Below are 13,415 nucleotides of genomic sequence, written 5' to 3' on the forward strand. Positions count from 1 at the left end.
GTCTATAAAGCTGTTATTGTTGGGAGTCATTCCAAACTTACTTCTTTGTAGGGATGCTCACAATTTGACCTCAGAGGTGTCCCTCACGGTGACCTCTCTTTCCCTGCTGACCAACCTAATATAATGTAAGAGTTGTTTGTTTGTTGTTGTTGTTGTTTTATGGTATAAGGGCTTCCTAATTCAGAGTACCACCAACTACTTAATCACTGAGAGTTCACTTTTCACTCCACACTGTGGGCACTCCATTCTAAAAAACAAACCTGCATGCATTGCACACTTGCTTAAAACCCTCCCTTGGGGTTCTCACATCTGGAAAGCAAGTCCAACTTCTCAGCATGGTATGTTGGGCTCTTCAGAACATGGCTTCATCAAAGTATAAGTATCAGACAGATAAATCTGTCTAACCAAGAGACATGTTCCTGAAGCACCATTTTCATCTCGCTAGGCCATTTGTGAGTCTACAGAGAAAGCCACTTGCCTTCTCTGTGTACCTCTCCCTGGCCTCTTCCAGGGCCGCCCCCTCACCACGTTTCTTGTTCACTCCTGTCCGAGTCTTCTCTTAGGCTGAACCCTCTCCCTGAATGAATTTCCTGACCTGTCTCCCCATCACACCTTTCTCTTTCAAAACACACCTCCTCCCCGAAGCCTTCCTTGACTAAGCCCCTCTGGCTTCCTCACAGATTTCCCTGAGTACTTAAGTATTTAACTCTTCAGAACTAGACTGATTCATAGAGAAGGCATTTTCATGTTCTGTCTTGCCCATTGGCATTCCCTTTGGATAGGAATTCTGGGTCTTTTATTCCTTCAGAAGTACTCCCCCCTTCCCAGTCCCTAGCAATATCTAGTCCTCAGGCTCTATCCTGCATAGAAAGGGGGAGAGCTGCAGGTATGCCCCAGTGAGTGCCTGGATGCTTTTAAAGAAACAGGACAACTCAGGGGGCAGTACTAAAGAGCTGAACAGCGCTTTGCTGCACTGGGATGTGTTCTCTTTCTCTCTGTCTCTCATCCCCACCACCAGAGGATTCATCCTTCCAGATGGTACATCTCCACTAAAGAACCAACCAACTCTGGAATCTCGTGAGCTTTCTCTGACCCTTTGGAGACTCCAGGGTTAGCAGTGTTCATTAAAGAGAGTCAGGTAACCTGAACTCAAGGAAGCTTATGCTCAGACCACATCTGGATTTGTCTTCACAAATCCAAGGTCCAAGCTTTTCAGCTCACATTCAGAGACCCCCTCTGCTGATAAGTCCCCCAGAGAAGAGACAGAACATCTTCTGACATTGACCCTGAGCCTGCTGATAGTCACTGAGAATGAAAAGAGACTTTACTGGGGGCTCTGCTCCATGGAGGTCTGGAGGCATTTTCCAGGGGGGAGTAAAGAAACACAGGGTTACCACTTACTCAGGGTCGTCCTGGTCACCAGCTTGAAGTGATGGAGTTCCTCAAACATCCTTTTGGAGATCTTTTCAATATGGAAGTGCTGGAGGATGCCTGGGGCCAAGTGAAAAAGTGGGGCAGGTGGTCAGGCCCTCTCTATCTGGAGCTACCACCCCCTTCCTCTGCTTGGGTTGAGCATATCATCTCATTACTGGGGCTTAGGAGTATCGAGCTGGGCTGTGTAATGTGCTTAACCAGGAACTTGGATGGCTCAAGGGTTATAATTGACTCCATCTGTTTCCTTGGCTCACTGGCCTCTCCTAGGTTCTCCAGAGAATAGAGATATTGAAGATAGTGTTGCTGACCATGGGCCCCCCTCCTAGGGAAAGCCACATGAATTGAGCATGGGTGCTGGTGATAGCCTCTACCACCAAAGGTGGAATGAGAAATTCTGCCCTTGCCCCCACGTCCAGGTAGATTATGTCCCTGCCAAACCACTGGGCTGCCCTTCTGGCCAAGCAGCAAGAGCCAGCAGTGGGACTGTAGACAGGTTGTTTGTGTAAACGGAGAAGCCATCCCTGTTCCCGAACTCACTGAAAAGCATATTTTCCTTTGGGAAATATTCAGAGCTCCTTTAGGTTTCCTTGCAGAAAATGAGGAAAGTAAAAATAAGAGGCGGGGGTAGCAGGTACCCACAGTTTCAACTTTGCCTGAAAAGCGTTTACTGGAATAACACCCAAAAGGAAAATGGCCTCGCAATGAAGGAGCAACAAGTTACCAGCCTACATAATCCTCAAGAGGTCTAGAGAGGCCACACGAAATTGTAGTCTGGGTGTTTCTCTACTCACTAAGCACAGCCTTTGGCTTCCCAGCACTGAACAAGTGGTCACTGAGACACTATACCAGCATGCTGAAAAACATCCACATGCCTCCAGGGAGTGAGAGGTGTGGAGAAAAAATAGTGGGTCCACTGCAAGGAAAGCCAACAGAACAGGGATTTAGACCTAGGTGACCAATTCTAGAGGAGTTAGGGAGTTAGAGCTGGAAAACCAACATTCCTTGGTATAGACCAAAAATAAACACGGGTGAGAAACGTGTGTTCAGCATTTTTTCAGGGGTGGGGAGGAATTCACACTTTTAGGCAAGAAAAGTTGGGAAAAGGAAGAGGAAGAAGCCCCACTAACACTCGGGCAATTGTTTTTCAAAGAATGGTCCAAGTGCCGAATTAGAATCACTGGCTGTTTGGGACACGCTAAGGTGCTACCTAAGGACTACTGAAGTAACATCTCTTGGGTGGGGCTGGGTAGCTACATTGTAGACCAGATCCTTTGTATGATGCAAAAGCAGAGTACAGTTTGAGTGCTCTGGAGCCTTAGGCAGGAGAGAGCAGAAAAAGGATGTGCATTATTTCCCAACTGAAATCTTACCTCTTCACTCAGATTTCTAGAAAAGCTGACCAGACTAGATCAACACTAGCCTTGTACCTGCGGGATGGCCTGAAGAGCTATATGATCACAAGGAACACAACACAGCCCACTATGGCAGTCAGTGTGAGTAATCAGGAAAGGAACTGGATGAACATTATGACTGGGATTGTCCCTTCAGTGAGACTCTAAATCTTCTTGAGGGTGGGGACAATGTTTTCAATGTGTCTTACCCCAGAGTACGGACCATGATTTCAGAGATGTAGCTTCGCACCACATGAATGGATTTTCATGTTGGTTGAGCTTCATGTTGGAAAGAATGATAGGCTATAGTCTGGTTGGTCGTGACCTTAACTGCACATTAGAATCACCTGTGGAGCCTTCAATACACTCACACCAAGGCCCCATTCCTGGCCGATCCATCAACATCTCTGAGGGTAAGGCCCAGGCTTTTGGTATTTACAGAAACCTCTCCCAGAAGATTCTGATGTGCAGCTGGGGTGGAGAAACACTCCTTCAGCCTTTGTTGGTGTGAGAAAGACAACAAGCCCTAAGGTCAATGCTTAGTTTTTTGGACAGGTCATGACAAATTTAAAGGCCATAATCACAGATGTGTTAGTCATGTTTCTGAGCAATCAGGAGAACTGAGCCAAACAGAGGAAAAAGTTGAAGCAAAACTAAGGTGAGTCTTCCCCTCCTTCCCTGTTCCCCCACCCCTTACAAAAGAAATTAACAAAGAATCAATATTATCTTGCTCACCCTTTCGAATGGTCCAAACGTGGACCTCTACCTGAGGTGGTCTCTCTGTTTCCAGGGCTATTTTTCTGGTGGTCTCCCCATCCTCCATGAACACAGACTCATAGACAGGCATTGTTTCTTCTCCACAAAAGTAGCCCTTGCTGTCAAAGTTCTGGCCTGGAAGTTCTTCTGGAATCAGGAAGCAAGCAGAGGTTTACCATGGCTTTCCAAAACCAGAAGTGAACTTCTAGGCATTCAGATATCTCGTTATTCATAATACCTCACACTCATCAAATGTGTACAGTCAACAAGAACATTCTCACAGAGATAAAAATCCCATCCATATCTCCTCAGCTCAGTTTAGGCTGCCCTGTAACAGCCACAATGTCACAAAAGGACACATGACCTTTTAGGTAAGTCCACATGGTGACAGAATGCATAGTTTCACAGAACACTGACCCACCAAGTAAACAAGATCCCCCCACTGCCACAGAGGAGCAGACCTCATGAGGAGGAAGAATGTCGCCAGGTACAAATCTCTGAGGCACTTCAGGGTATATAGGATTTTCCGGGTTGGGTCCAGATCATGGTCTGTTTAGCTCATGTTACCAACAGAGACCCAGGAGATGGGCTGACAGAGCACCTTGGTTAACTTCTCTGACATCATTTAGGTATACTTAGAAAACATTCATGACACTCACTTATGTGCATATACTTGCCCAAAGGATCTATCCAAATTGGCTTGACATTTCTGAATGCTCTTTGATTTGTTTGTAAGGGGAACGATAATACCAAATCAACACCAGTGCCAAAACCTAGATGTCAGATTAGTCATATGTACATTGTGCCAAATGAACGGTTGGGAGACATACACACAAAAAAACTGGTCAAATCCCTCAACTATGGATCATTTACTGTATAAACTAAACTGTTGTATTTCGGCTTCCAGGCATAAATATACCAGCCTCCTCATACTTCCTATTCTGCTCTGCCCTCCTCTTTCCTCAACTCCCAATAAACAAACAAACAAACAAAAAACACACAAAAAGAAAAAAACAAACAAACAAAACAAAACAACAAAAAAAGTTTCTCTCCTAGTTGGTTATCCTTGAGTTAGGTTTCCTTGCTGGCTTCGTGATCAGCACCCTCCTCATCTGGGTCTTTAAAGTGTACATTCAAATCAGGAACAACAAAGAGAAGCCAGGGACAGCCCCAAAACTCAGGAGTATGTGCAGAGGTTCATCTGTAAGATTCTCTGATGAGAGCACTGAGTGCCAGGTGCTTTGGATCTGTGACTACAATTAGGGAGACTCGTTGTTAGCCAAATGGATGCATGTTATCCAGAGGTTGGAATCAAATTGCTATTGTGTGTCCCTTGCTGACCTGATTAGTTTCCCACCCCCACCACCACTTTGGCAGTATAAGGACAAAACCAATCTTTTCTTGATGATTCCAGGTTGGACTTTTCAGTTTGCAGGTCCTTCTAGAATCAAGTTTCCTTTCTCCTTTTGTCCCTTTGTCATTATTTAATTCTCAGTGGGGCCAGTCTTTTTTGGGGGATATATTAGTAATTAAGGGATGTGTGCTAGCATTTTTCAAGTGGGAGAAGTGGGTCTCTGGGTGTACAGAGACCTCTATGTTTTTTTCACCTTTAAAATGAGAGCTGAGTTCAGTTGTTACATTTTTTGCACTGGGGGTGCCTGGATGGCTGAGTCTGCTAAGCACCTGACTCTTGATTTTGGCTCACGTCATGATCTTAGGGTCACGGGATGGAGTCCAAGCACAGAGTCTGCTTGTCCCTCTCCCTCTGCTGTTCCCCCTGCTCATGCTCTCTCTTTCTCTCTCTCTCAAATAAATAAATAAAACCTTAAAAAAATTTGTTTGCATTAAGTTAATACTGACTACATCTCTAACAGCCATGTGATCTCCATGATGGCACTGTAAATACCTGTGATGTGCTAAAAGTTCTCCCAGTGTCCCAAAGAGTCATCTTGCACCACTCCCCTCCCCAAGAGCTTAATTTACTCAGCAGAAGGGCTCTACAAACAACAAAATCCATCAGTGACTCAACCCTGGTTGGCGTTTGAAAATACTAAGAGTAAACAAAGTATGACTTTCATGCTACACAGTGGACAACATCCTCCTCATTCCACACCCTCCACTTCAAGGTACTTTCTGATCTTCCATTTGCTTCAGGTTCCCCTCGTTTCATTTCCTTCCAAGGAAGCCTTCTGTGCTCCAAATCATTTCTGTCCATTTCCGCTTCCCTTGAGAATGCTTGTATACAGAGATCTCCAGAACCAAGAAATTGAAAAAGCATTTCCTTATGGAGGTGGAAATGACTGGTGACATATTATTCCCAACCAGATAACTTTTAAGTCTCGACAGGGGCATTTTCTGCTGTAAACCAAACGGAGTGTGTAATTATGGGAATTCCAGATATTGGGGAGGTGCAGTGAGGGTGGAGAGGAGTTGGGGAGCCTTCAGGAAGTAGAAGTTCTCCACAATCCTGTAGGTGGCCACTGGTACACAAAGCTAGGCCAATCTCTACCAGAACAAGGGCAAGTGAGAGAAAGAAAACCCTCATCCTTTATTTTGGCCCTTAAGTATGACTGGAGGAGTCTGCAATCATTTGTCAGAATGAAGCTTTTGGCCGGATCATCAGTGAATTCTATTTATCTTTCTTCCCTTCTCAACACAAATAACTGAAGTTACTGTTCTTTTTTCCAACCATCTTCTTCCCTCCTCACTCTTTGTCCCTTTTTTCTCTGTCATGTGGTGTTTTCTAAGAGGCTGAGGGTGTCGTGATCTTCCCCTTTCTCATTCCTTCAGGGCTCTACTCAAATATCACTTCTTCAGAGAAGCCTCCCCTGGCCACTTTTTTTTTTAAGTTTTTTTAAATTTTTATTTATTTGACAGAGATCACAAGTAGGCAGAGAGGCAGGCAGAAAGAGAGGAGGAAGCAGGCTCCCCGCCGAGCAGAGAGCCGGATGTGGGGCTTGATCCCAGGACCCTGGGATCATGACCTGAGCCGAAGGCAGAGGCTTTAACCCACTGAACCACCCAGGCGCCCCTCCGGCCACTTTTTTGAAATTCACCATCCTTCCCCTTCACTGGTCCTTGATCCTGCTTGGTCTTTCTTCACAATACCCATCCCAACCTAAAATCACCTCATTGCTTGTGTTCATTGTCTTTCCTCTTCCACTAGGTTGTAAGGATGATGCTGGCAAGTGGCCTTAGTCTAGCTTGTTCATCTCTTGGAGTGTCTGTAACCGTGTCTTGCAGACGATAGGCATGTAATACATATTTCCAGATCGAATGCCTGAGTGAGTACATGTTTCCTGATGCACTGAGGTTTCTGAGGAGCTGGAGCAGGTGCCCTGGCATCTGTGGCTAGTGACTCTCAGTAGGCAAAGTGACTATCAGGCATCACTCAATTTGCAGACACACCTGTTTGCCTCACTGAGACTGGTACAGAGAATGGGCCAGAGACTGTCTCCTGCCATGCTGCTCTGCAAGTTGCTCCACATCCCCAAGTGGAGTGGCAAAGCAGCTCTTCTAGAGAGACTGGTTTGGTCAATCAGATTCTTCAACGTATTGTCTGTTGGCATTCTGGAGGACAGTTCTTTAAATAATAACTTCTTCTTCTAATTACTTAAATAATACATGTTGTCAAAAATTTGAAAAATGCAGATAAACCAAAAGAAGAAAATGAGAACCACCTATGGTTCAATCATCCAAAGACAGTCATTATTAATAGTCTGCCATATGCCTTTCCAGCCTTTTATTTTGGCCTAAGTGTATTATAAACACTTTCTAAAACACAAGTGAAATCATAATGTTGTTTTTTAGCATGCTCTTTGTACTTAACCAATCTGTTACAAACATCTTTCCATGCCATTAAATCTTGGTCTACAATGATTTTTGCTGGCTATATAATATGGCACGTTATGGCTGGACCATCATTTATTTAAGTTCAGTTGAACTGCTCACTTCTTAATTGAATCACCTGTATCACCAAAGGCCTAAGCATAGAATGAAATGGGATTTGGTCTGAAGGGCCAAGATCAAAATTGGAATGTTATAAAGTGGGGATGCTCAAAAAAATATATGTTGGCTAAGTTCATGGTTGCCTGCTGATCATGAGGAATTGTGTCAGCTCAAGGAATTTAGTTCTCTGCCTACTTTGAAAAAGTTTGGCTTTTCATCTGTGTTTACAAAACCACACATAGGTGTAAGAAATGGTAGATAAATTCATGTGCAAGGAACAGACTCAGTCATTCTCGCCTAGAATATTGGAGCTGGAAAGGCCCTAAGAAATCATCTCCTCTAACCCTCTTGTTTTGCAAAGGAGGAAACTGAAGCTCAGAAAGGTGCAGGGACTTTTTCTAGGTTACATAGGAAACCACTGGCAGAGCAAAGATTAGACTGCTTTATTACCAATCCCCAATGTTGTCAATCGCAACACTACAGACTACATTTTTATCTACGTCATAGGCATTAAACCACTATTTAATTTACTTTTTTTCTTATCAGTCCAATATTTTCTACTGGCCTGGAAAAGACAATGGACTGTAAATGACCTGAATTCGAAACCTTGGTTTTATTATCAATTTGTGTGACTCAGGGCCGGTCACTCAATATGCTTCAGTTTTATCTTTAATAGAGCAATAATATCATTATAAAATTGTAGTGTTGGGATGGGAGCTTTGAGATTAATTGTTCCAAGCTTTCCATTGTACAGATGGCTGATGAAGGTCAGGGTAGATTTGTCACATTTCCAAGGTCACACAGCAACTTCGCTCAGGCCCAGAACCCACGCTCCTTCCACTCTAACTCACCTGTCTCCAACCCTGTCTCAAAATGCTCATGGATGCAATTGTGTTTGATGGGTTAAACAGTGACATCAGTGACAGGTTCTACTATTCTTCTGTACAATCCTCATAAACTACTATTATGAATAGTGTAGTACTACTACTACTACTACTACTACAGCTCTACTGTTCTTCTGTATAATCCTCATAATCCAATTTCTCTGCAATTTAGAAAAGCCAGGCTGAAGTCTGGCACTTAGGGCTTTGTGGGCCCAAAGGTGTGGTAGACACAGGCACACCCCCAGTCTACTTCTGAGTAGTAAGTTTCTTCCAAGGAACCATCTTATCAGCCCTTCAAGAGAGGGGAGGAGAGGTTCATTGTTAGAGCTGGTATCATTACGATGTTGTGGCAGATTGATTAGGTTTCTGGTGCTCCAAGAACACTGAGAAGGACTCTATGGGGATCTTAGTCAACCAAAGGCTGGGCTTCCAACCAACGCACCTTTTGCCTTTTTACCTGGACACACCTTGCAGCACTTCCCATCTATTTTTTGAGGATATTTGCAGGGGTATCGATTGGGGCAGTGGATTTTCTTACACTCTTGCTTGGTGACATTACAAGTGCACAGCACACACTCCACAATGCCAAATGCTCGGAGGTTTGGGTGCCAGGACTCGCCATGGGAGTAGGTCTTTCCATTGGAAACACACACTGGAAGAGAACACAGGACTGGAAATTAAAGGCTAGGGAGCTGAAACAGGTCCCTGTGCTCAGAACCCAAGATCTGAACCCCTTAAGACATCAGTCATCCTTTGTCCTTTTCATGGCTCAACGATGTATGTTGACAGAGCAGCTTCTGTAACAACAACAACAACAACAAAAAACAAAAACCCTCCAAAACAAACAAACAAAAAACCCCAGCTCAGTTCCTGTTCTCCTGTTAGTGACTATTCCGGTCCTTCAGCAGTAGCCTCTGATCCTCACAAGTGCCCGGCCCATGGTGAGCCATCAAGAAATATTTCTGAAACTGGAGGAATGTATCAATGGATGAAAGGAGAATTCCATCTGCCCTGGGTACCTGATGAAGAAACTGTAGTAGAATTTAGCCTTAATACCCGCAGTTTTACAAAAGATCTCTATGGCCCAAGTAGATAGGCTTCCTGGCATGAAAATTTCCCAGAGATGTTGGCTGCCCAGAAAGGCTAAATGCAGAAACTATTGCTCTTCTCAAAGGGCCAGTATTTCCAGATCCCAAAGCAAATCCTTCCAAAATATCCCAGGCTATGAGAGTCTGATCCACCAACACAGATGGGTATGGAGCTAATGGCACTGGCCTCCCATCTGGCATGAGAAGGAAGGCACTAATATAAGATCTAGAGGGAAAGGATCATGAAAGAAAGAGCCTTCTGTGCCTCTAATCTTCAGCAATATCCTCTGGTCTCCACCTCACAGTGGCTGTAGAGATTCCATGGCAGTGAATCACTGCCTAGCCTAGAGATAGCCTTTGGTGGTCTCACATTTGTTGGGCGGGAAGTGAAGTCACAGGCTCCATGTTTTCTAGGTGCCTTGGGAGAGCTGTAGGCTGAGGGGCTGATGAAGGAAAGGGGCCACAGGAACATCCTTCCATGCAAACCAACGAAAACTAGTCCGGCTCCCACTGTAAGGCAGGGAGCTAGGCTCCAATATAAGAACTCTACTGGGCTTAAACGGGGAGGGCTGAGAATAAGTCCTCTCTCTTTTTAAAAGTGCTGAGACATTCTGGAGATTTTAAGCCATGACTGGGACTGGGTGTGTTTCTCATTATTCCCATCACCTCATTATACCCAGGGAGACCTGTCGGCATCCTGATCAACAACATCTCTAGTGTGGGTTGTATCACTTGAGGCGGGGCTAGGCTGGGAGAAAGAGCCCCACTTGGGGCGTTTCTAGGAACTGACTGATTTGGCCGCAAGACAATGGCCTCAGAAGGATGAATCATTGGGCTATTTCTTTCTCATCAAGTCCACTGGGTCACATTTGGAAATATGGATGATGTTGGCTGTTTTTCCTGTCCTTTGCAAGTACTGCTAGAGTCCTAGGCACTCTAGCCCGTCAATCCATGTGAAGATTTTCAAGAACCTGAGAACCTAAACAAGAGAAGCTCCCAAACTTATTATATGGAGATAGGACAGGGAGTTGACACATGAACTGTGAGGCTCAGGGCTGGGGATGGAATCACCTGACAGCTGGCCAGATATGTTTTCTTTCTCCTGTCTCCACCACTCCTCTCTCCATGGAAGACAGCGACCCTCCCTCCTAGACAATCTGATCAAGGTAGGCACGTAGTCTGCTTCAAGCAAATTTAGGCTGGAGTCAAGTTCAAAATAGCTGAGTCCTATCACTTCTCCTCTTTGACTTAGGCAGGGGACCAAGCAGATGTGTCCCAGAGGAGCACATCTGTTAGCAGGAAAGCTAAGGAGAAGGACAAGCAGGACCTCCAGTGTTATATTACCAGCTTCCCTCTCCCCTAAGCATTTCGACTAAGGGAACAATCTAGACAAGGTGAGAGCCTACACTCTAAGATGCAGGAGTGGGAGGTCAGTGCTCTAGAGGGAAATGCAGCCTTCTCCCCAACAACGAACTCTTGATATGATTTTAAATCATCCAGCTGGGACATTGAGAGTGGGGGCTGGGCACAAGTGATTCTGCAGTGAACTATAATAGAAAGGTCAGGAAAGAATCACTGCATCCAAATCAATGGGAGCAATGAAAAAATGTAAACCAGCTCGGCCTTTTGTAGGACACAGAATAAATCAAGGGATGAGCCTCTGCCCTAAAATGAAGAGGCCTGTGGAAATCATGGGATTTAGGATTTTCAAAGTCCATTACCACACAGGTTTTTTTCTTTTTTCTTTTTTCTTTTTTTTTTTTTTTTTTTTTAAGGCTTTGAAATACTTTCAGAGCAAATGGAATCTACTGGAGACAATTTTGGATTGACAATCAAACTGCATCTTTACCCCCTTCTCCCCCACATTTCATAAATTCATATTGGAATGCCTTGGACTTTAAAAATAATACATTTCAAATCAAAGCCAGATCGATAGTAAATATTTCCAATTCTTCTAATATATTACCATTTTCTATTAAGAGTTTTATTTTGCATGTTCTTCTTTTAAGCCTGTTAGTTTCAAAAGCGATTCAATGTTTTTTATCTGTAATCTAAAATTTACATCTAACTCGTAACAGATGTGATCAGCCAGCTTTGGTTTGACCAGCTTTGTTGAGATTTATAGTAGGAGCTCTTTGTAACGGATTGTTTTTCACCCGTGTTATTCAATCATTTGGTTTAATAATTTATTACTTTTAACCCGTTCAGGGAACTGGCTTTGATTTGTTTCTCCTTTAAAGGAAACAAAACATGTTTGTGGTTTCGTAAAAGGGAACCAGCTGAGCTCTTGCTGTGAAGAGCTGGTTGACATGATGCCTAAAAAAGTAAGAAGCGGTCAATTGTTTGATTGAATTTCTCTTCCCCACTCCAACCCCCGCTACTGGGGTGGGGGTGGAGGCCGGGGAGCTCTGCACAGGAAGGTCTGGGGCCACGGACATGTGTGGGTGCCTGTTTCAACCAGCTGGTTGGCTGAGTGGGACTGCATGTCCGTGTTGTTAACTTGATCAGTCCTTCTGGTGCTTGGCCAGGATGTTTCTGGATTTCTTACTGGGTTACTCATTTCTAATGACAATCGCCTCATGTGAATTAGAATCTCTAAGCATGGGGTCCGAGAATAGGTATCTTTAGCAAGGGGTCCGGGAAGAATCCTGGGTACCCTGAGGAATGAGAATCACTATTTCTAAGGTGCGGAGCTACGGGCTTCCAAAGCGTCTGGCGCTGAGTACCTGTGAATATCGGTACCTAATGGGAAAACAATCTCTCATTAAAACAATCTCGTTAAAAATGCCTAATGGGAAAACAATCTCTCCTTCCTTTAAGGATCCAATCAACTTCCCCCAAAGACCTGCAACCCCCTAGGGCAACTGCAAAAAGGCTGGGGGCCACGTCAGGCTCACTGCTTTCTTGCCTTTTGATCTAAACAAAGACAGATACACCAGAAGTAAAAACTAAGCTCTTCCGGGCTGTGTTTAAGGAAATCCTGACAGTTTCTTAGGGTCGCTTGTCCACAGTCGCTTGGAGGCTTGATGATAAGTGATGCTCTTGTGACTGTCTGATATGCTTGGGACACAGTGCCCTTTCTAGGTCCAGCCCTCCAAAGATGGTGGGGAGAGGGGAGGTGGGGAGGTGGAGGTAAGGCATGGAAATCCTGCTGTGGATATGGTACCGAGGGAGTGTGTTCCTTACCCTGTCCGTGCTTGTGTTTGTTGTTGATGACAATCTGCACGATGGTGCCCGATGCTTGCTGAGAATCCATAAGAGCTCCTCGGTGGCTTCTGGCCCCAGGAAAGCGGGGCAGCCCTCCAGCCTGTCGGCTTGGTGGAGAGTCATAGTGAGAGCGGTGGTAGGAATGTCTCTGTAAAACGACAAGGACAAACTCAGTCCCCCAATGCCACCAGAGAGAAGGCAGGAAGGGCCTGACACACACGGCTGCAGCCCTTTCATGAACTGTAGTGATGACCTGAGCTCTGATCCTAAATTAACTATGTGTCCACCCACACCAGTAGCCACATGAGGATATGAGGGAGGAGTAGCTTTGACGACACGCTGAGATTTCTCTCTCTTCTTCCAGGAGACTGGGTGAGCATCACTGACAAACAGCCAGGAGGGAGCAAACAGCCAATTAAAGGGAAATAAAGTGTTCTTCTTGTCCCCAAGAATCTTATGTGTAACAAGTAAGGTACTAGCCTGCAACACAAGGTGGGACAGAGGAAAAGTATCAATTGCTGTGCAAAGTAAGAAGAGAAAGAGAACTGGTGGGGGAGGGTTTGTGACCTGGGCCATGAAGGGTGGACAGAATTTTTTTTACAGGCAGAATTGGTGGGGAATATTCCAGGCAGCCATTTTCAAGTTGAGAATATGTAGCAGAGAACATAGAGTTCATAAAAGGGAACAGTTGAAGGATAACATTCCAA

The 13,415-nt window shown here is 44.7% G+C and overlaps 1 protein-coding gene across 7 annotated transcripts in view; it reads right to left on the bottom strand.

Moving 5' to 3' along the window:
* The window catches only part of CHRDL1 (chordin like 1), a 121,941-nt gene that overhangs the window by 4,062 nt on the left and 104,464 nt on the right, over window positions 1–13,415 (bottom strand). For 3 of the 7 annotated variants that reach the window (XM_059157776.1, XM_059157778.1, XM_059157777.1), the window contains exons 8-11: window positions 12,688–12,856; window positions 8,871–9,065; window positions 3,561–3,728; window positions 1,402–1,491 (exon numbers count right to left, since the gene is read on the bottom strand). In XM_059157776.1, coding sequence (XP_059013759.1) covers window positions 1,402–1,491; window positions 3,561–3,728; window positions 8,871–9,065; window positions 12,688–12,856 — 622 coding nt within the window. Of the gene's footprint in view, window positions 1–1,401; window positions 1,492–3,560; window positions 3,729–8,855; window positions 9,066–12,687; window positions 12,857–13,415 lie in introns of all 7 variants that reach the window. The other 4 variants (XM_059157775.1, XM_059157772.1, XM_059157773.1 and 1 more) reach the window with 2 other exon arrangements.

Source organism: Mustela lutreola, chromosome X, assembly GCF_030435805.1.
Source record: "Mustela lutreola isolate mMusLut2 chromosome X, mMusLut2.pri, whole genome shotgun sequence".
Taxonomy (NCBI): domain Eukaryota; kingdom Metazoa; phylum Chordata; class Mammalia; order Carnivora; family Mustelidae; genus Mustela; species Mustela lutreola.